Raw genomic sequence first — 25,173 nt, 5'->3', positions numbered from 1 at the left:
GCAAAGTGTTAATGAAGTTAAAGGTACAGTACATCCTGAACGTTAATGAAGTTGCTCTCAGAAATAAATTCATCATGAGCATAAAGTCAATCAAGAAGACCTTCCTTGTTTCCTAACTGATAGAGACCTGATGGATTACTGCTCGTAACAGCAGCTAAAACATTTCTGGGAGCTGCACGTCCCCTTCAACATCAGGCACCCTAACTAAAAATTTCAACTGCAGGAAATTTTGAATAGTGAAATCATTTTTATGTGACTGTTTCTCTAGGCTGGATTTGGCACATTCTATCTCAGCATTGATGCTGTTCTTTCTTAAACAGAGTTTGCAAGTAACATTTGCACCAAATTCCTCATTCTCACTATCATGATTGCATCAGCTAATGTTCAGAACGCATTATGGCTTTTCTTAATCACCGCAATGCCTAGTGGTCAAATATCATGAAAGCCACAATGCAAATTTTGCTTTGTGGTCTTTTTGAGTTAGACAGTGTGTTGTGGCTATTTTTACAAGTGCCACAACACAAATATCACATTGTGGATGATTTAAAGAAACCACAATGAATTGTGGACTTTTTTTTTTGCTCAATGCATTTTTGTTCTTTATATATGTTATATATGTTATTTGAAATAAGATCCCTCTGCAGCAATACAATGTTCAGAACTAGTAATTATCACTTCAAAGGACTTTCTTTTCATTTTTCAATTTTCATTTCAGTCCTTTGAAATGATAATTACTCGTTCTGAACATTGTATTGCTGCAGAGGAATCTTATTTCAAATAACATATATAAATAAATATTTATATATAAAATCTAATCCGTATTACATTGCATGTTTGAATTTCTATTACTGCTTTGGGTTAACTTCTTAATTAAGCTTTTCCTATTGAAAGAAATAGCATATTTAAAAAACACTTTATATATATTTATTATAACCTTATAAAATATGAATGTTTCAAGTTTGATATGAATACATTATTAACAATTCAAAATAAGCACAACATTTACAAATTTAAATATTTTTACATCAAAGTTTATATAACTTCTAAAAGTTGCTTAAACTAAATTTGTTTTTGACTGAGTTTTTTAAACATGCTATTTCTGGAAATAAGAAAAACTTAGTTAAGAAAGTTAACTGATGCAGTAATATAAATTCAAAAGAACAGAAAAAAATTAAGATTTTGTATGATAATGTTATAATTTTAGCCTACATTTAATCCTAAATCTATAACTTTCAAATGTTAAACAACAATAAAAACAGGCACTAACAATTACAATGTCATATTTTTATCTTTTATACATACCTTTTAACCGTAATGTCTGTGTTACACATGAAATTATTTTTTGTCAACATATCAAGTACAACAGGAATACCACCACTTTTTACAAAATTATATTGAAAGCCTTGTGCATCGTCTGACAATGGATTAAGAGCAGGCATTAGAAGAGAATAGCATACCTGTAAATTATGAAATAAATAATTTTAAAAATTATATTAATGCAATTAAATTAAATTAAAAGAGATGATCATTTTTCAAATTACTGCAGTATAATCATGGTTTGTAATAAAAAAAGATGTATTCATGCAATTAAATTAAATTAAAAGAGATGATCATTTTTCAAATTACTGCAGTATAATCATGGTTTGTAATAAAAAAAGATGATAAAAAAGAAATTCAAAACTTAATCCAAACCTGNATAAAATTTAAATTACTGTTGTTAAGGGAGTAATATAATAAATAAATATATTATATTTTATCACTCCCTTAAGAACAATAATTTAAATTTTATTACATAACATTTTCTTTTTTGTTCAAAAGTAATCATCAACAATGTTTCTTAACATAACAGTATATTACTTAAACAACAATTTTATCCAATTGTTGGCTTTGAAAATTGAAATGCAAAAATGTTCTTATTTAAAATATTTTTTACTTTAATTTAAGTTGTTTATTTTAAACAACCTAAATTTATAATAAAAAGTTATTACCATTGTGTATTAGTTTATAAATAAATGTTTTGCTAATATAAATTTTAAATTCAAATGGCAGTTGATATATATATCATCAAATTCATGTAATATTTTACCACATAATACAAATTTTTATGGAGAAGAAAATCATACAAACCCCTAGAGTATAAACCACTTGAGATGGTGAAGAAACAAAAAATATTGATTCTAATGAAGGTTGCAAAGAATGATCTCCTAATTTTGCATGATCTAAACAAACAGATCTTAGCTTGTTTACTGTATGAGAATCTGGAAAGAATATAAATATACAAAATAATTTAAATACATTTAAATGAAAAATACCTAAATCAAATGTAAACTAAGATAATATATTTATACTGAATTATATGTAATTTAAGCTTTATCAAATTTTACTTTTTAATTTTATAAAAGTAGGAGAGAGAAGATATCTAAACTTGTTGGCAAGTTTAGATAATCAACTTCACAATCAACTCTTTGAAGGTATGCTTATAATCAAACTACAAGTTGAAAATCCTTTATCCGAAATTCTAAAAACCATAAACTTCTAAAATTCAACAATTTTTTGAGTGCTGAAATGAGGCACCATAAAAGGAAAATTCCACAAATCACTGAAAACGTTCCCGTGCTCTCCTGAGGCCCTTTTTGCCAGGTGTATATGATTTTTCTGGATGTTAAGTTGATAAACTTTATGAGAAATATATATATATACACAAAAGATAGGGCTTTTTTGTATTCCTCAAGTGTAGTATAATACCAATATTTAATGTATATTTAACAGAACACATTCAAAATTTAAACAAATAGACACTCTTTTGAACAAATCAATTAACACCTTTATGTGAATATCTTTTAAAAAAATATTCTCATAAGTCTTACAGTTTGTTTTACAAATTTTTATTAATTTTCCATAAATAAGGGACCAAAAAAAAAGAAGACAAATCAGTCTTTCCAAAGACGTCTCATTTTATAAACTTAAATATTCAAAAATCCAAAACACTTTGTTCCAAGCATTTTGGGTAAAGGTTCTCAACCTGTATTAGTTATTTTATGAAATGATCTTAAAACAATATTTTTACATTGCATTTCACAGCATGATTAAAAAACATAATTAATGTAAAAAAGAAAACCATATTAAATATTTCATGCATTCATATAAAATGCATACAAATACAAAGTTATTAATAGTGCAAATTTTAAAAATGTTCAAGTTAGATCTATACATAACATTTAAAATGCATAGAGGAATGCAGATCAATATTATTTCTTTTTGTAGCTTCTTAATATTCAAAATATCCTATCTAAAGACAAAAAGCAACTAAAAACACTTTTAATAATTTATTTGAATAGCTATACCAACAATTCATCTTTCATTTTGACTCTTTCTTATTCTGCAATTGAAGCTGTCAAAAAATTTAAACTACATCTAAAAATTTACATTACATCTAAAATGAGCTCTCTAAAATTTGTCAAAATTATTTTAGAAAATTTTAATAATCATTCTCATAATTTGAATCTCCATTATTTATCATGGATAGTGCATATCAGAGCATTGTTCTTTAAAATTCATCATCACTAGCAAACTTCAATGTATGCCAGACCTATCTAACAAACTGTGGATAGTCATAGTTTGTTATAGATCTGTTAGTTTTTTTTAAATATGAATCATTTTTGTTACAAAAAAAAAACTAATATAAAGTTTCAATAATCTACCTGCAGGCATTAATCTTAATAATCCACATGCTGCATCTCTTAGTGCAGGTACATTTAGTGAACTTCCTAAATCAGCCAATTGAAAGAGAAATTGAGTATATTGTTGTTCTTGAGCCATTAGCTGAAATACATAATAATACATAAAAAATACATTTTTTTAAATAATATATTCTTATATAAATAATAATAATTCTTCATATATAAAAATTTAAACAAAACATTTTCAATGAAGACAATCATCAAAGTATACATATATAAAATTTAAAACAGTTTTTTTATTATAATTAGTTGAAATTTTATGGAAAAACATTTCAAATTCTTTCATCTTGATAACTGAAAAATAAGAACAATTAAAATGATATCTATAGCATATGAAATTCTTGAGCATACAACAAATTCTAAATTCTACATGTAAACAATATCATAATAATAATAATCATATCCTCGTCCTTTTTATTATATCTTTGTTGTAAATTTATAAAGATTACTAAATACTGCTAATCCAAATCAATTTTACTTATTTTCTTGCTAAACATTCAGTTAAAAAACAAAAAAGCAAATAAGTTATATATATAAATTTTTTATTAAAATGTGACAATAATAAAATTATTATGTCCTGTATAGTTTTTCTTTTACATAATTGTAGCTATCAAATATATTAAAAAATTTTTTTTATACTTTATTTATTTGTCTGTAAGAGACAAAAGAAAGAAGTCAAATCAGTCTATTTCCTGCCTTTTCTTTATATACAAGGTGTGACAATTTAATATACATGCGGAATTGTACAGTAGTGGCTACTGTCACCTTCAAAGTACTCTCCTTGTGCATTTATATGCTGACTTAAATGGCATTCCGGTTTCTGGAAGTAGGCCTGAAACTCATTTTCTGGAATATTGTTGAGCAGCTGTCTCACATTCTGTTGGATATCAATTATATTAGAAAATCTTCATTCTTTCAGCACAACTTATAATTTTGGAAATAGGCAGAAATCACAGGAAGCTGAGTCAAGCAAATAGGCAGGATGATCTAATTGGATAATTAATTTTTTTGGCGAGAAAATGTCTCACAGTAAGTTGGTGCATTGTTGTGATGAATGACCCATTTATCAGGCCACAGTTCAAGTCTTTTTCTTTGAACAAAATCTTGCAATCTATGCAGTACTTCTAAATAGCATTGTTAGTTGCATGTCCCTGTTCAATAAATTCTTGGTGGACAATACCCTTATGATCAAAGAAACACACCAGCATGGTTTTAAACTATGAGCATGACATGCGTGCCTTTTTAGGGCATAATGAACTCTGGCATTTCCATTGCATGATCTGACATTTTTTTCTGGGTCATACTGTAATGTTTCAGCAGTGCATTTGCTGATTTTCATATAAAATTTAATATTAATACATTGCTCTAAATTTTGGTCACCCGTTTTTATGTGAAAGAGTACACATAGATAACTATTGCTTTCCCAATAGCTAATTAACAATTAGCTGTATCAGCTTGAAATTTACGCACTTATTAATTCAAACATTTTCAAACACAAGTACACATCATTTCAATATGATTATGTTGTAGGTGACACTATGTGACCATTCTGGAAAGTAAATTGTCCCACCTTTTATAATCCCATCAGTTTAAACTTTATCCTATTCAAAACAAATCCCCTACAATAGCTAGTTCATTTTAGTAGTAAACAATCGTTTTTAGTAAACTTTTCTAAAAAATTTAAAAATACATTTTATATAAAATATCAATATAGACTATAAACTACTACAGTTTTGAGTTAATGGAACCAAGTTTTATTAATTTAAAATAGCAGCAGTTTTCTAGAAATATCAATAATTCATAAAAAGCTTACCACTCCTGGCAGACAATTTTCAGCTTCAATATTTGGTCCATCATATGGATGTTGTGGTGATTCAGCTGAACTATCTGAACTAGAATCTGGTGAGGAAGGCATATTTGATCCTACTTGACAGAGTTTTGCTGAAATCAACTACACAAATAATGATCAAATTACAATAAAATCAATAATTTCAAAATAAGTAATACATCATTTTTTAGTACATAAAGAAGAAAATTTTGAACACTATCAACCATCACAAATCACAATGTAAAAATTTTTCAAAATTTCTCTATGTCATCACTCAAGAATATCTTTAATGACAATTAATTTCTTTAATTTTAATATTAAAAATATAACTAATATATCCAAATATATCAGTTATATTTTGTATCTATAATATATAATATATATAAAGAATATAAAAGGAAAACGTAAGAGATTCCTAAAATGACAACTAATTGCATGTTTACTTCAAAAATCCAGAAATTAACATATAAAAAGTGAAAACTATCACAAAGTAACCCCAGTTTATTGACACTTGTTGCTTACAACAGAAATGTGATTATGGCATTTCTTTTTCCTATTCACAAAACTCAAACCCTACTGTGAGAAGCCGGGGTAGAGCATTAAAACTTTAAACCCCTTTTGACGGTGACGGATCGGCAAGATCTGCTCACGTTGTCATTGGATGGCTGCATCAAAATAGGAGGGCTATAAATTGAGTGGGGGAAGTGTGCTGAATCAGCTAATAGGGGACCATTCTCCAAATAAAGACATTATTTAGTTAACCTGTCAACCTAAGTTTAATAAAAAATAAAGCATAAGATACAATTAGAGATATGCATTCCTAAGCTAGAGGTTGATGACCCATTCTATATGCATTTGCAATTATTAGGGTGGTACAAATATACCTATATGAGCCAATACCTACCGACTCTAACTTGAATGCTAAATGATCAAGATAGAGTGTTTACATCTATATTATCATACATCTTTTTGGAGTAGAGGCCATTGTTTCGGTGCTAAATTATTTGTGGAGAACTGGGAGAAACTTTGCACAAAAATTATAATTGTAATCCTTTGGGGACAGACCATATAGAGTCATCTCGCTATAGCGAGATGACTCTATATGGTCGTCTTCAGAGTATGTCTGTCCCGAACGTTGTGTCCCCTATCGTTATATTCCAATTAAGTGTGGGAATCCGATCAGGTAACCGTTTGTTTGATGGCAATGACACATCAAAAGTGTCATAGTTGGCCAATGAAAACTAAAAGTATTGCATTTCCTTTGATTGTTTTAGATTTCCTCATTAGACTAAGTTAAGTGTCAACTTTCTCACATATTTGCGATAATTTCAAGGGTCGATGTGAGGGAGGAAAGGACTTGTTGACAGCTAAGTCAATATTTGCTATTCTCTTCTTTTAACTCCATGGGAACTGGACAGAAAAAGGGAAAAGTTTCTAAATCTTCTCTTTTCGTTAAAAATTAAAAAAAAAAAAAAAAAAAAAAAAAAAAACAGCCCCTGGATTCTCACACTATTCAAGAAGTTCATATTATAGACTCTAAGTAAAGTTTGAGTTTTGTGTTGAATTTAGTTTAATATTGTACTTATTCATTTTTTTGATTTATTCTGTATATTTTAATTCTAAATTTATAATTTTAGTATCTTTTAACTTTACTTATGTTGTATTAGATTTTGCTAACCTAAAGATGGCTTTAAAAATGTTTTATTAAACAATTTTGTTAGATTTAAACTTGTTTTCACCTCCAATAAAAAAAACTGCAATTGTTAAAGAGTAATAGCAATTAATCCGTCAGTTAAACATGCAAATTACAATATATCACAAACATATACCTCATCCTTTCATTCATTTAGAACTGATATACTTATTTCAAACTTCTATAATTTTTTCCTAGAGGATTATTTTATTGTTTATCAACTTTTGATAAGAATCACACTTGAAACATGAAAATTTTTTGAAATGCATATGTAAATTCTTATTAAACTTTGCATTTTATAATCACATACTTAATCAGCAGCAGTCTAAAATCTTAGATATAGATTATCCCGAGCAACAAAATTTTTATATAACAATCACTCAGATGTATATTCATATTAGATGCTTATTTCTGCATAGCTGTTTTTTTAACCTTTAAAAAATAGAGATAAACAAAACCTTTCATATCATCTCAATTTTTCATTATTCACTTTTTTATATCTTTAATTCATTTTATATGAAATTGATCAGTAATTAATGTTTACAGAAACATTAGTACAGGTATACTTCAAGTTATGTTGTTTGTCAAAAAAAAATATATGGAAAAATAAAAGTCAGGTTTAAGTCATTTTATTCGACTTTATGTCTGTCTGCCACAAATATTGAAGTTGTAATATTACTAGAAAAGTGTTAAAAGCATATAAAATCATATTAAAATACATACATTTACAGTAAATGTTAATATAATAATCATAAATCGTAGAGAACGAAATATGAAAACATCTGTGACTCTGTGTTGTTGTCTTATTTAGCAGTCTTTAAGAGCTCAATATTGGCAATTTCCGTGGTAGTTCCAATATCTACTGTTTGGCATCGTTGTCAGTGCCACTCGATATTGGTAAATTTAACATAAATTAGTTTATTTTCTACTATCATAAAATAATTTTAATAACTGTATTTGTTATTTAACCTTACAGAATCATTTTATTTTATAATGTCTTAGAGCAAACCACATTTACAAATAGAGCCCGCGATGCACTGTAAACATTGCCAAATTGTAAACACGTACATTTACAAGTATGTACATACGTATGTACATGTATTCATAAATTTAGATTATTTTTTTTTCTGTACTATATTAAAAACTAAAATTTATTTGTTTGTAAGCTTAAAATAGATTCTTATTAACCATATATTATTAAAAATGCATTTATAAATAAAATACAGAACTGGGAATGGTTATTTGTGGTTATTGGAAAAAATATACTATTCTTTTTTGTAATTAAGAGAAATATGTTTATTAAAGCAATCAATAAGTAACAATCACAATCAAAAGTATTGCACATTAATATTAATCTTTCTTCACTGCTAAACACTGAAACAAGGACATAATCTTTTTTGCAAAATATAGTCATCTTCTGGGCTTTCCCGTTAACCTTAATCTTAATCAGCAACTTCTTGATTTTTCTCTAATTTTTTTCCATAAAATCTGATATTTTCATTTGTTTGTATTTGCCTCAAAGATCTTTAAAAAATTTAATCTTTTCATGACGTAACTTTTCATTTAATCTATAAAAGCAAAACACATTGACAGTCTTTAGGGTTCGTTTAGAGCACTATCACTATCGTAAAATCAGCTGTCATTGAAGAAAACTGGGCAAAAGGCATGAAACAACATTGAAAATTTCAACATTCTAAAATCCATGGGCAAATATTAGACAACATGCATGCTTGTTTGAACAAAAAAAATATTGAATGGCATGTTTGCACTGAAAAATTGTGATGTTTTGTACTGGAATGTCTCCAATTCTTGAAACATGTAGGAATGTCATGTTGTATGAGAGATTCCCAAATATTTGAACTGTGTTAGAGCAAAACAGTATTGTAGGAATGTTGTGTTGTATGATTATACCTATAAATATGTTTGATGATTAAATAATTCATAAATGCCAATAAATATTTTTTATTCAATATGACTATGATTTTTTCTTTTCATGTATTTTTTATCACTCCCTTTATCTTTTTTCTTTTCTTTTTTACAATTATTAACATAATGATGTAACAGAAGACTGCTCTTCCACTAAATCAAGACATTTCCTCAACTTCTAGATTTATCATTCAGAAAATAATACAGAAAATTCTAAAATTCAATATTAATTACATATATTAAAAAAGTTTTTGTAATTTTATTTTGGTTTTGTATAATAATAAAGAAGAATAAATACAAATGTGTAATGTGTTCTTACCATTTTATCTCTGATTGGAAACTGATATATTAATTTTTTATCATCAGAAGGATCTAGTATTTCTCCTCCAATAAATAAATCTATCTTCATATTTGCAGTATTAGCTTTCACCCTGTAAAAAAAGATACATGAAAGTTAAATAAAAGTTTTATTTTACAACAACAAATGATAAAAAAAATTATACATACATATATATATCACACACACACACACACATATATCAGATTGTAATATAAATTCCATCCAAAAAAACTGAAAATTTTACTGAATTTTTTTCATAAAAAGTTTATTTTTCAATCATAAATGTACTGTCCCTTATTGGATATAACCTCAAGCTACCTTTCATGCAACTTTTTGATATCCTGTTGGAAAACTTCTCCTGGTTTAAAATCAAAACCTGCAGACACTCCATTTTTGAGATTTTTTTGAGAACTGAAGTTCTTTCCATCAAAATAATTTTGCAAACACTGAAATAAATGTCATCTGAAGGAGCAAGGACCAAAAAATATGAGAAGGTATCAGTTTTTTCCCAGCCAAATTCCTCCTATTTTTTAGAGATGATAAGAGCCATGTGTAATCAGAAATTATCTTAATGGAATAAAATGCATTGCCTATTGACCAGTGCTGGACATTTATCTCACAGGGCCTTTATCAAATGGTCCAATTGTTGACAGTAAACTTCAGCTATAATGGTTTCATTCTTTCTCAGCAGCTCAAAATGTATCACATCTTTGATTTCCCACCAAACACTGAGCAGCATCTTAATTTAAGTGGATAAAGACTGACTTTCAAGCTGAGGTACTGCTTTACCTCCAGGACTGAGCAACTGATGAGGTTTAATATTCTTATATTGTATCCATTTTTCATCTCTAGTAATGATTTGATCAAAAAATGAAGCTTGGAGATAACAAGAATACAATGAAATGCACATATTGACATGATGTTCAAGATGTGCTAGCAATACATCATGAGGAACCCATTTTCCCAACTTCAACACTTTTCCCAGCTGTTTCAAATGCCATTGAATGGTCATATGACTTATATCCACTACTTGTGCTAGTTCTTGTACTGTTTTGGAGAGAGTATTTTCCACCAGAGTTTTTAGTGCATCAAACAGGATTTATGTTACATGACATATATAAATAATGTCTGCAATTCTCCTTTAATCTAATAAACTACAATACAGATCTTTACAACTTACATATTTTTACAAAGCAAATGATTTAGAAGTCTGGCACTTTTCTCAAGGGGGGAAAAAGAATTAACATAATGTGAGATCTGACCTCAGAATAAGCCCAAAATTGTTCATTTCCCCCCCTAAATTTTCGACATATTTAAAATAAATTTGTCGCCTCCTCGTTAAAATAACATTGTCAGAAAAAAGAATCAAATATCGATCGCAACTTATAACTTTCATCGTTCATATAAACATTCAACCCTCGAACAATGACATTCCTCTGCTACAAGACAAAAAGTTTATAGTTAAAGTCCGAATTCGTCATTTTGTTTTGGTCCCGGGAACAACTTTGACCTCCACACCTGCAGGACCAACTCTATCTCACACGATGGGAGATCACCTGACTGATTTTCCCAGTCCGAAGCTATAAAAGCGACTTCTTTCCCCCTCCTCGGGAGAGTCTGACATCTACGGTCTAGAAGGATTAATTAAGTCTCTGGGGAAACTTTAACTTTGTGCGTCGAACTGTGTGCATCGATCACAGACAAAAAAGGACTAAATTTTTCCCACCTACGTGGAAGTAAACTAGAGGTATGAACAAATAATTGTAAACTCTCTCTCTGCGAGTTAGGAGCTAATAGTGAGATAAATTCATTCCACCATGTTAGATTTTGTAACCTTTATTTTTTTTCGTTAGTCTAATAAATTGTTGTTCTCATTGTTAAATGGTGTCCTTTTACGCGTATATCGCCTACGCCTCGTCGACGACCCCTCTCACCTTCTCCACTCGACCTGACAAAAAGTATCCCGACCCTTCGGGACCGCATTCGAAATTTAGCCATCTTGGCTAGTGCATAGGTTTAACGACCTGTCGCCGAAAAGGGAGAGTTGACGATTCCCGACCTCCCTGGCGGGTCACAACTTACATATTTTTACAAAGCAAATGATTTAGAAATCTGGCACTTTTCTCAAGGGGAAAAAAAAATTAACATAACATGTTAAAGTTAAATATTAAAAAACTCAAAGTTCTTGAAATGATTTTGCAGAATTTTACTTTCTATATTGAACAGTTTGTTATGGAAGTATGTTGATGTTCAACATAAAATGATTTTTTAATCAAACAACAAAATTAATAAGTATTTTAAAATTAAACTTTAATTCTGTTAATAATTGCTTCTCAGGCATTGTTGTAACTTCTGATGTTTAACAAAATAAAGCACACAGATAAAACCATTGAAAACTGGCTAGTGACTTTGTGCCTGGTCAACAGACTGGCTGCATAAACTTTTGCATGTTTTATTTAAATGTTTAACATCTAAATGGGCCAGTTCACCTAAAAAGTCCTCCCTGGAGGTACCCCTTGGCAGATTGGCAGCTGTTGCATTGCCTTATTCCATTGGTCTAATCCAAAAACATAAAAGCAAACTCACATAAAAAGCAAAGAGAACTGCAAAATTCATTTATATTTATGAGCAATCTAGATGCAAAGATTCCGTCCTAGTTTCCAGTCACAATAATTTTCCAAATAACAACTTATTCTTTGCATGTAATATTTTGTTTTATATACTTGCAAATAATTTCCATGGGCACAACTAGTACATATTTTAAAGACTTACATATTAACAGGTTTTAAAAATTGAACATTTTAAATAAATTTGTATGGCATATTATATCCATATTTACATAGTTTGTAGATATGGAGTACAAATTATACACTTTCTAAAAATAACTTTGTCTTTTACAAAAACCCAAATATTAATATTCCAGTTTGTTCTTTAAATTTTAATTTTAAATCAATGTGTCATTAAACTCCTATATTAGAACTGAAGGCTAAAATCATAATTTATATGTACTAGTCTCAAAATCTTTATTAAAAATTAATAACTCAAATAAATCCAGTTATTAGCAACTAAACTTAAGTCACTGATCTTGTTTATGTTTAAATATTAAATTTAGGTACATTAAAATATAAGATTTTATTAAATCAGTTTAAAAAATCAATTCATATATATATATGCTATACATACCTTGTTAATATTTGACGACGAATAGAACCTAACGTATCATTACTATGAACACAAATATCAATATCATCTACATGCCTTCCTTGATTAGGAAAGCGAATTGTAAGTACCATATGTTTTCCACGAAATGCCCTAAAAAGAATAAAAATTATTAAAAAGTGTAAAATGTTGATTATGTTTAATTTAAAAAAAACTATCACAATGTAACAATTCTAAACTTCATATATTTTAGAGGCAATCTCTGTTTCATTTGGATTTAATATGAACTGATTATGACAATTTCCTTTCTAAATGTTTCCAAATAATGAAGCTATGTTTTTTTTTTTTTTAAATGTTTTAAAGATATTTGAAAGCAAATATATCCAAAAGCTACTTGACTTTCTATACAATACGATTTAAAATCTCATATTGAGTTAAAGGTAATAATAAAACAAGTATTAAAGACCCAAGATTTAACTTTAGGAGATGAAATGGAGTTATTAAACTCTTATTATAAGTTAAAATAAAATTCCACTTGTCAAAAATATTTATATTATGATGTGTATATTTCAATATTAAGGCCAAGAATGTATGAATCTTTGTGACGAAACACTGACAAATAGAATTATTGTTGCAAATTATGTTCAAACATGAATTATTTATCATTGGTTGCAATTTTCAAATTGCTGACCTATACATTTCCACTGTTATCCACCTATCCCTCTGTCCTTCATTAATCTTGAGAATGGAGTCGAAAAGATGAAAATGAAAAGCTTACGGACCAGAGACTCAGATTAACTATATACAAACTTATGGTTTAGAATGGAAGTTACATGATGTCAATTCAAAATTTTCTCAAGTACTGAGATACAAAGATGATTGACACGATTCAATTGTTATCAGAAGTATGATGTACAAGAGCAAGAAACCACTAAAAGTAAGACCAAATATGAAAAGCTTAGAGGCTAGAGATTCCAATTAAATATATAAGTACTTCCGTTCTAGATATGAAATTATGTAATTTTTTAAAATTGAAAGACGATTAAAAAGTTGCAGCCCTAGCATTGTGATAGTGTCACAATAAATAATTGCTTGTTTTTTTCTTTGCTTCTTCCCCATTGAAAAATTCCAAACTTTAATCCTGTAAATAACACCAGATATTGCTGTAATTCAAGGACTATCTGGGTCATGACTGGACATATAACCTAATTAATAGTAAATTTTGATATTTAAAATTCAAAATTGTTTCTGAACACAACAAGAATTTAATGTTAATTGAGAAAAAATGTTAGCATTGATTCCCAAAGAAAATTATTTCATTGCACAATAAACATAAGAATTTATTTGGAACAGTATAATAATGTGAGAATCTAGGATTTTGAGATATTTGTCAATTATTATTTAAAAGAATTTTAAGTTGATAGAAAAATTATCAGTCTTTGACTTCCTCTGACAGGGAGAAGGACATTTAGTTCATCCCAAAATGATGGTGCAAGTAATATAGATGCCCAAGTAATATAATAAATTGTATATGTAACCTCTCTTAGTAAAACTAGAGATTATAGATTGATATCCTTGTCTAATTAGTTTGTTGAATTTACCCTATTGTTAATTTAATAATTCATTATGATAATCTCGTATAATAAATATAGTTTTATATTCTAAACCAGGGGTGTCCAACCCGCGGCCCAATAAATGTGTAACCACAAATACAAAACCAACACATGTTTTAATTTTTTTATTATTTATTTATTTCAACGGCACAAACTCAAAAAAGAAATTTCACAAAGCCATAAACCTTTATTCATATTTTATTTTTGAGTGGAAAGGAAATATTTTCAAATACTTGGAGATTTGTGAATGAGGAAGGATTACTAAACAAAGCTGGAGTTGTGACTCAAAGGATTATAGACCCAAATTTGGGAAAAGGAGGGAAAGGTGAGAAAGGACAAAAGATAAAAAGTAGTGAGAAAAGTTAAATAGATCTTCTGTTATGCAAATACTGACCCTTAATTTTCCAACCTTTCTCACTTCTTTATCTTTTGTCCTTACTCTCCTTTCCCCACATTTGGGTCTATAATCCTTTGATTCACAACTCCAGCTTTATTTAGTATTTCTTCCAATGTTGCAAGATTTGGCTACATTGCGCCAAATGTGCTTGACGTAAAAAATATTATTTGGCACTTTGGCTACTTTTTGGGCTACATATTATTTATAAATATATTAGTCGAATAAAAATGCACTTGAAAATGTGTTTCGTCACTTTTTATTAATTAGAGACCCAAATAAAACAAATATTTGTGTACATATACTTAACACCTTATTCTTGCCGAGAAATATAATTTATTTGAAACAAACAAACGTTTTCAGCCTGATTCACAGGCCATCTTCAGGTTTAGAATACATTTGAATTAAAATTCCATCAATGGAATACAAAATTCAAATTCAAAATTAAATAAGGTACAATTAAAACAAAATATTAAATAACCAACATAAAACAAAAATAAAAATATAAAAAACAAAAAATATATAAAAATGCAACAAATGAATATATAAGTATTAATAAATGCAATTACTAAGACATTCAATAAAACTACTATATTGATTGGTTAGAGCCCTTATTAAACTTCTTAACCATAAACTTCCATGCAGAGGGAAGACTTTCTGCGTCCCTCGCATTTAGACAGCCTTCTTGTAATCTACTCCTATAAATCTGCAACTTTTCCGCTGTCAACGCCAAAGATGGAGAAGATAAAGGATTTATGATGGTCGCCTCATTCCATTTGACTATAGCTCCTGGTGCTTGTGCCATTTGGGACAAAATTGTTGCATTAGACCCCTTTCTGATATTATAACTATGCTCCTTGATTCTAAGCCCTAAACTTCTAGTGGTTACTCCAATGTAGTCTTTTTTAACGCCCAATTGCATGTTCTCATACGGAATTTTATAAAGAATAAGGTGTTAAGTATATGTATATGTATAGTGATTTGCTGAGTACTTTATGATATCAAATATTTGTGTTTTAAAAATAAATTTTTGTTTGTCTCTTTTATAATAAATGAATTTATCTATTTCCAAGTAAAAACTGAAAGTGTCTGTAGAAGTAATTTTTTAAAATATCCTGTTTTCTTGATAAAGTTTTAATACTTATTATTATAATCTAGACATGTTAATCCTTAAATATACTTGTATATTGGGCCACAAGTATATATTATATATATTTGTAGCCCAAAACTCAACTTCTTCCAATGCGGCCCAGAGAAATAAAAAGGTTGGACACCTGTTCTAAACTGTCTAAGTAGTGTCTAACTCCATTGTCTATTCACATTAACACAATACATAATACTTAAAGAAAGTGCCCTAAGTTCCAGTTAAAGGATCATTTAAATCTTCATCCACTAGGAAGACAAGACAAATTTTAACATGTCTTAGTTTGCATATATTACTGGTGTCAGGAACTGATGGAAGGGAAAGATTTGATGGATTGTTCCCAAAACCCTCAATTAATATCATCCTGATGGTGAACAGGATTAGATTGTGTATTGTTGCTTTTTAATAAAACTAAATTATAATTAATTTTATCAAAATAAAATTCCTTGCATTATAATTCAATCAAACTATATATATATATATATATATATAAAATCACCAAGATGGAAAAATATGCATAATAAAACACACAAACTCATTGAAGATGCTTATGTATATGTATTTTTCTGTCATTTTAAAAAGATTAATTCAAGTATCATTTTATAACTACCAAATTATTTGAAAATTCTGATGACAATTAAAATGTTTATAACATAATATGTAATAGGTAGCACCTATTTTGATATTCATCTTGTAATTAGTTGTGTCATACTACTACTACTACTACTACTACTACTAAACATTAATAAGAGCAAAACAAAAACTTTTTTACCAAAACTGTTTGTTGATAATTTTATTAAAACGTTTCTTTAAATCTACATTGGCATTTGAAGAGAAAAATACTATGTTACTGTCCAACAAACAAATGAAATAAAAAGATATTAAGTGAATTTGCATTTTAATGATAATTCAGAAAATAGCACATATTTACAGTTTCTTGGTTCAAGGTTTTGAAAAAGTTTTGAAATCCTTTGCTCAATTGCTTTCCATCATATTAACAACAATATACTTCATGGAATAAACTTTTGACATCCACCAAAAACAATATTACAGCAATGACATTAAGGAGTAAGATTATGCAACTAATACAACTAATCTAAATAACAGATTTGCTAACCACTCTTATGAAAGAATTAAAGCATTGTATCTTGCTCTCCAAATCACAAAATGAATTCCAAAAATGAATTTGAGCATGAATATCCACATTTGAACATTAATATTAATACAGTGGAACCTCGGTATACGACCTTAATCCGTTCCCGAAGTTTGGACTTATACCAAATTGGACGAATACCAAACCAACCTTTCCCATAAGAAGTAATGTAAAAATGATTAATCTGTTCTCATGAAAAAAAAAATGGCTGGCTTTAAACACATTGCTTTCCTGGCTAGTTCCTGCTTGATTTTTCACGAGATCAGCATGTATCTTTTTAGCTTTCTCGCAAATAATTGCTTTCGATATGCTGTCTCCAGCACTGTTTTTCAGTTATCCAAAGCAAAAGCAAAAGCAATTTCTCGACATGATCTAATGTCTTCGATCTCTGTTTAGAAATTGATTTAACTCCTTTCGCAACGTTAGCAGATTTAATAATGTCTTTATTTTTCGCGATTGTCCATATCGCCGTTCTTGGAATACGGTAGGCAACAGTTAAAATCTCGAACACGCGTGCCATCTTCGTATTTCTCAACAATCTCTTTTATCAGTTCCATTGTAATTCTAGTCATTTTTTTAGTTTTCTGTCGCTTTTCATTTGCCTTTTTGCGATTCGTGATTAATAAAAATAATCAAATTTTACTTACAAATTACAATCAGAAGAAATTTAACAAAGTTATAAACCGTTGCACCGCGAACGTCTAGTCTGGTCTAGTACACCGATAGTGCTACTTGTTCATTGATGGTGCGTATAATTGAATTATGTCATATAGCGAGCAAAATTTGTTTCGTCCAAACAGGACGTATTCCAAATTGGACGTATTCTAAAGCAGACGTATACCGAGGTACCACTGTATTTCAATATTATTTAACTAATTTACAATTGCTTGTAATTTTAAAAATATAAAAAATGATAAATACTAAAATTATTCAAACCTTGCCATCGGAAGTATTGTTCTTTCTTCTCCATAATCTCCATCACATTTATTGATATATTCATAAAGAACTTTTAACACTCTAACCATTTTAGTAGCTTCTTGGCGGAGACGATTAACACTATCTTTATCTCTTTCTAACACTGTGATGGTATCATAAAATGCTTTTAATCTATCCATACAAGACTGAATAAAATCTTCGTGGATATCCACTTGATTAGCTTGTAAACTTGGACCAAGATTTGTGAAAGTCTCTTTTAATAGTTCAATTGCACTATTAGCTATATCTTCACTACTACATAAAACCACCTAAAAAAAATAAATACATGTAATTGTAACAAATCACAATTTTACTAGTTAAATTTTAAAATATTTATCTCTCTCTATATAATTATATACTATATTTCAAGTTTTTATATTGAAGTATTTAATTTATAATTTTTAAAAAAAGTATCTCTTTTAATAATAATAATAATAATAATACAAAAAAAATTAGTTTAATTAAAATAATATATACCCACAGTAGTCAAACTGTGGTCCACAAGCCACATTCAGCTTTTCTAGACTCCTTACTGTGGTTCTAGTATATTTAATTATAATAATTAAATATACAGGAATATATATCCATTATACAAAATACAATTTCAATAGGAAATGTGGTTTTCATATTTTTGACAGGCAATACATGGCACTTGAAAATGAACTAGCATTTTAATTTTTTGTCTTTGAGAGACATCACTTTCTTTAGTTTCTTTGATATTTTGCCAGTGAAGTCTTTTTCATTGTTGATTTATAAGGATAAAAGCAAAAAATTAAAAGTCTTTCATAAAATATAATGCAAACTACTATAAAACACAATGTTTACTATCTGTGCTAAAATAACATGAGAAACTGGAAGAATCTATGTCAGATCAAAGGGCTGGAAGGAGACATGTAGTTGATACATGGATCGAAGTATTAAAATTTGAAAAAAAAGTAAAAAATAAAATTATATATAATATAGTATAAAAAACATTTAAAAATGCAAAAACAAAACAGCTAAATGAGATAAGATCCATGTGTCAACTTTCACATGTTGCCTTCCATTTTACAGTTTAATTTCATTTAAAATAATTAGAAGCAAAAATATGCCCAATTTTGCTCTTGTTATAAGTGGTGATTCTTCATCATTCTGGTATTGAGCTTACCTCATCTAGTATAAAAATGCTTTTGAAAAATAACTTTAAATTGATATTCTTTCATTGATTTTTCTATTATTTTTAAATTATATTTTATTAACAGGAAATTAATAGCAAAGTTGCAGCCAAAGTTTTCATATCTAAAACATGAATGTCACTTACAAGACAGCGGTGCTTGATGTTCAATGTTAATGTTTTGGAGATGAAAACTTCAGCCACAACCTCACTATTGTGAATTAAATTTTGGTCAGGACGACTAAATTCTTTTTTTTGAATAAAATGGCACCTAAGTGAAGAAGAAAGCTTACAGGTAGACAAAAAACCACATTCAATTAAAAATGTCATTGACTTAATTTGCATGCAGAAATGAACTGTGAAGGTATTTACACAATAAATGTATACCAAGAAATTTCATAAAGTCTTATACATTTATTTGCATAAAATTTACTTGCTTTTTATTTTTCCTATTTATTTGTAATTAAACAATAATTTTTACAGCAAATAATTTGGTGGGTACAACTAGTTTCTCAGATTATATAAATAATAAATGTTTATCTTGTAATCTAACACTTTTGTTTTTATTTATGTAAACTGATACTTGATTATCTTGGTCATTGATATAAGATAATTATCAATGAATATCTGTACTTGTAATTAATGATTAATTTTTATTATATAATAAAGTTAAAAAAACAAATGTTTTCCTATTAATACTCAAATAAAATGAATGTAGTTATAATCAACCATTTTTTAAAAAATTTTTATATACATTATCCTATGAAAACTTATTTACGAAAGTAACAGATGAATAAAACGACTTAATTTTATATCTAATATTAGAGAGCTTGTAGCCAAAATGTTCATTGTGAAAACATGTACGTTGGACATTCAGTGCCGCCTTCCTGTAAGCCTAGAAGTTTGACAATGGCATTTGGAATGTCAGTGGAATCATACTCGATGTTCCAAACGTCATTGTCAAACTTCTAGGCTTACAGGAAGGCAGCGTTGAATGTCCGACGTACATATTTTCACGATGAAAACGTTGGCCGCAACCTCTCTTATTATAAAGTTATACTGACCTCACTCACCAACATAAAATGTTTAAGTAGAAGCACACTCATTACAGAAAAACAAAGTGGTATAATCAAAAGGCCACATTGTATATAACACAAAAATCTAAAATCTCAAAAGTAAAATATTTTATGTGCAATGAAGTGTCAAAGTTCAATCTTTAATACCTCATAGAACATTATGACATCCAAATGCTCAATTAATATAAATGCCATATGTCTATTTTCTAATGTTTATTCTTATTAAATTGTTCCACATTATTTTAATTTATAGTATTTTCTTGTTTTACTTTAAGATTATTTTATTATTAAACACATCATCCTGAATCCACACAGAATAAAAGTCAATGTCATGTGAATCTGGGGAGAGAGTGACAACATTCTCATGCATGTTAGTAGTACAGTAATATCTCGACTTACGCGAACCTGGAGTTACGCGATTTTCAAATCTCGCCGATTTGTCTTTTGTTTGAGTGCCACGCAACTCTTGATTACTCACTCCCCCCACACCATTGTTCAGCTTACATGTTCGGACGTGTAGCGTGGAATCGACACATAGCTACAATTTATTTTGTGTTATTTATTTCTGTGTTTGTTATATCTACGGAGCATTGAGAGACTATGTGGTGATTTCTTGTAACCATGAATGAATCAAAAGACAAGATAAGATTAACGAGAACATTTATTAATTTACATACATCCGACTTGGATTTTACACAAATTGTGAAATTATACCCCGACTTAAATGGTTATCGCTCGGTCCCACCTATCGCGTAAGTTTGGGGTATTACTGTACATAATTTATTAGAATCTAGAAAAATGTTACAATTATAATAATGTAGATTACACATGAACAGACCAATTAAGTCCAGATTATAATCATATGATAACACCTAACATAGGTATATGCAAGTATCTGATATGTGTACACAAATATTCTCTCACACCTGATTCAATATTTATTATTCTAATATTGAAGAAATACAATGATTTTTCAATCACCAAAAATTTTTGATCCAACCTCCAGCTACTGAATCCTTTCTTTGTCCTCTCCTCTTTGATCACCCAAACTTTTTTTCATTCATTATCAGAGTTTTATCCTCTTTATATTGTACTCCCAACCAACAAAGAAAGGTTCTGATCCCTATGCTTTCCAATCAAATATTTATTTTTCTTCCCCTTAGGATGGAGAAAATTGTGATAAAGTTATATCACAGAAACATCTATCTTTCAGAGCCAGATGTTCCTGGTTGGTAAAATGATGCCTGAATGTTGAAACTTGTAAATTTCTTAAGTTTTAGTGATCATAACTTTCTAATGAATATTCAGATTCTGACATATTTATATGTGAAAATCTGTCCAAAGTTGGTGGACTATTTATGCAAATATTTTTTCTTTTGTATGCCAAATGCAATGTTATTACAGTAGAGTCTCGAAAACTCGGCACTCAATAACTCAGCAGTCCGGATAACTCAGCCACACCCTGGCAGGGCAAAAAAATCCTTAGCTAATTAATTTTCATTGTAGACAGCTTTATGCCTCAAAGTATTTTTCTGAGGTCTGTCTTATCATATAAATTACTGTACACAGTGTATTCATTAATTTTCATTTTCATGTAGTAAAGGCTCTATGCCTTCATAAAGGACTACTTTTCCTTTGTTTAAGGGTATTTGGGCAGTTTATTCTCTGTTGTATTCTCAAGTAAACAATACATACAAGTACAGTACAGTATTTTCTGAGGAAACGCTCATACTTATTTTTTTAACCCCATTCCCAATAATCCGGCATTTTCACAAACTTGGCCACCCTTTGGTCCACATTAGGCCGAGTTTTCGAGACTACTGTATTTTTTTTACTGAATTATAAAAAATAATTGTCAAATTTGTAAAGATGGTTCCTAAAAGCAGGAACCATCTTTACAAATTTGACAATTATTTTTAAATAACTTATATGTCTTTCATTTATTATCTCATTATAAATTAATTGTCAATTTGTTTTGATAGTAAAGTTTTGACTAAACAGGGCTTAAAGCAGTCATGGCAGTGAAAAAACACAGTTCACACTGAAAAAAAGCTAATAGTGTTAAAGTGAACTAAAAGAGGCATTATAAAAAAAAAAACACAAACACACATTTTGTATCAACAACATTGCATATGATATTACATTGATTTTTAATTGGAGTGAAAAAATTAAATATGAAAATAGTTAGGCTGAGTTTATACTCCAGAAAAGTGACCAGTAAGACTACATTAAGCCAGAACGGGTCTGCATTAAGTTTTCATGTGCTCCATATGGAGTTCCTACCATTATACAGCAAAGGAAATGGAAGAGTAACATAACTACCAGAATTTGCCTCCATATAACATATCAAATTTCAAATGCTATTTATTTCAAGGTACATTTTCTGATTTCTTGTTAAAAAAATTTGTAATTAAAGATGATTTTCTTTTGTTTAAGTCATGCACTGAATTTTCTTCACACCAGGGTAAGCAATTCACTATAAAGTTTATGTATTAAAGAATCATTGTATTGAAAATGCCAAATAAACTTTGTGAATAGTTCAGCACTAGATATTCCCAAATAGAGTTCAGCTTTTGATGGTAGAACACTTCAATGACTTTGAGATTATCTTATATGAAACACTATTCATTAAGCTGGAATTCTTGAGGAATGTGCTTTAGGAAGTATAATATGAGTCCTTTCCATTATTCAATCAGTGCTGCAGGACCAAATGTCAATCATCTAGTTGATGAATACTTCATAAATTTGTGGCATGGCAAATTATGTTTCTCTTGAATTTCTGTGTATTTATCGCACCTAGAGGGCCACCAATCAAAAAAGCTGTGTGTTGCTGTGATGAGATCACCACCATCTCTGCCCAACTCTTTCAGGACTTTCAAAAAGGCATTGTGGATTGTATGAATGCTGCAAGTCCCTATGTTGATGAGGCCTTTTTTGCGAGTTGTCAGAATTTCCTCATTCATGAGACGCAAAACTTTTTTGTTTATGTTTGGTCCATTGCATCTAATCATCAGTAATTTATCAAAAGGTAGATATGCATCTTCAATTGCCAGTATTATTTTTGATTTAATTGTTTTGGCATCTGCATGCCCAATAAATGAGGTCTGGAGATGCCTGCAGACAACTTCCTGTTGTTCCTCCAACCAGTATCTAATCAGTATTTGCAGTTATTTTCTGTCTTCTACATTGCATGTCTCATCATAAGAAATGCTATAATATGACCATTGTGCATCATCTACCATTTGATCAAAGAAATATGGGGCCAAAGTTTCAGCGATTAAGTATCTCATTTTTTGATGTGACAATGAGAATTTGTTTGGAAGATTGTCTGCACACTTTGCATTGATTGTCTCCTTTATATCATGACATGATGCAAATGAATAATTGCTGGCTGTCATTTTCATAGTCCATATAAGCTCTGCAATGTAAGCACCATCTTTTGTACTACAAAGTTGAAGCACTTGTTGCAATGATTGGTGTTCTGAACTGACACCCAAGTCTACAACATTGCTCACACTAGCAACACTTTCAGCACTAACACTTTGACATTGAGAATCTGAGGGGAAGTCGTCAGTCTTAACTGTTTGGGACCAAAGGTTTCATTGCATTTATTTATATGTTTCTTGCAGCTTGAATGTTGGAGGATTGCAGTATGTAAGTGTGCTGGTTGCTATTTTGCTCCTTAATGCAATTACAAAAATAAATTCCACATGGAAAGTGAAAAATGCTAAAAAAGCAAATTTGCCTCAGAAAAAACTAAAAAAGAGAGGAGCTATGAAAAAAAGCTAAAAAAGTGAGTCACTTTAAGCCCTGTTAAAGAATTATTCAAAAGAATTACTAATGGAGCTGTCATCTTATTTGCATTTATATGCAGTTGTCACTTGGTTGTATACAGCATTCTTACTCAAATTTTTGTTTTAAATTCCACGACTCTGACTACCCCTGACCAACTTTGTACAAATTCCCTGACCCTCATGTCCCTTATAGTATATTGACAAAATAAGACAGCATTTGACTTACTATGCACGTATACTATTTCTTTTACAACTTTTTTATTCGTTTTCTAATTAACAGTTATAAATTTTTCATAATTGCCAAATTATTAAAACTAAAAATGAAATGTTTTATTATAGTAGTTTATTCTGTTTTTAATCCACAACCATAAATCTACATGGCTTTGAAAAAAACCATTATTTATTATTAATTAACAAATACTGTATAATCCACGTACAAAAGTATATATTTATTATATTTATCCCTTAATAAATTTCCTGAACTTTATAAAATATTAATAAACTGGCAGAAAAAAAATCAAAAACTGTTTTGTTATGCAATCAAAATTATTAAAATAAAAAATGATAAATAATTTCAATTTAAATGTTTTTATTTATCATTTTTTGTAGTTTGTAAATTCTGCCCCCTTTTCATAAGTTGTATTGCACCACATTACTTCTTGCTGTCTGCAGATGGCTACCCTTATGCAAGCATACTGTTAGCAAAAAAATTAAACAGGGGAGCCAGAGACCAACTTCCTGACTTTTTGACAATTTTTGGCAAACTCACTCACTTTCCATGACCTTTTCCAAACACTAATGAAAATCCCTGATTTTTTTCCTAACTTTTGAGGGTGTAAGAACACTGTGTATAGGGAGATTTTGACCAAACTTGGTGGACTAAACAGTCCACCAAGTTTAATCAAAATCTTTATATATGGTCTTTTCTTTTTTTGTAGGTTATGTTATTTGTGTTTTTAGCTTTCCCCCCCATTTTGGACAAACTTCCCTAATTTAAATTTTTGATTATTTAAAAATTAAATTGTACAGTAGAACCTCGATTATCCGGACCTCCATTATCTGGATTTTCGATTATCCGGATTGTTCAAAATAAACAAAAATTTTATGAATTTGCTGATTTGCACTTGGCGAATTACGATACTGTTTATGTACGTGATGGAATGCATAACTTTTTTTGTTTCAACA

The 25,173-nt window shown here is 29.1% G+C and overlaps 1 protein-coding gene across 2 annotated transcripts in view; it reads right to left on the bottom strand.

Annotated features, from left to right (window-relative positions):
* LOC111623475 (probable ubiquitin carboxyl-terminal hydrolase FAF-X) overlaps positions 1 to 25,173 on the bottom strand; it is a 274,716-nt gene that overhangs the window by 88,673 nt on the left and 160,870 nt on the right. For both annotated transcript variants that reach the window (XM_023366062.1, XM_023366060.1), the window contains 7 exons: positions 17,927 to 18,234; positions 12,711 to 12,839; positions 9,507 to 9,618; positions 5,554 to 5,691; positions 3,702 to 3,822; positions 2,128 to 2,258; positions 1,303 to 1,457 (listed from right to left, as the gene is read on the bottom strand). In XM_023366062.1, the coding sequence (XP_023221830.1) occupies positions 1,303 to 1,457; positions 2,128 to 2,258; positions 3,702 to 3,822; positions 5,554 to 5,691; positions 9,507 to 9,618; positions 12,711 to 12,839; positions 17,927 to 18,234 (1,094 nt within the window). The remainder of the gene's footprint in view (positions 1 to 1,302; positions 1,458 to 2,127; positions 2,259 to 3,701; positions 3,823 to 5,553; positions 5,692 to 9,506; positions 9,619 to 12,710; positions 12,840 to 17,926; positions 18,235 to 25,173) is intronic.

The sequence above is a fragment of the Centruroides sculpturatus genome, unplaced genomic scaffold, assembly GCF_000671375.1.
Source record: "Centruroides sculpturatus isolate CEXI.00-Female unplaced genomic scaffold, Cexi_2.0 scaffold115, whole genome shotgun sequence".
In the NCBI taxonomy this organism is placed as follows: Eukaryota; Metazoa; Arthropoda; class Arachnida; order Scorpiones; family Buthidae; genus Centruroides; species Centruroides sculpturatus.
The sequence above is the reverse complement of the archived record's forward strand: the minus strand, read 5'-3'. Positions and strand labels throughout refer to the sequence as shown.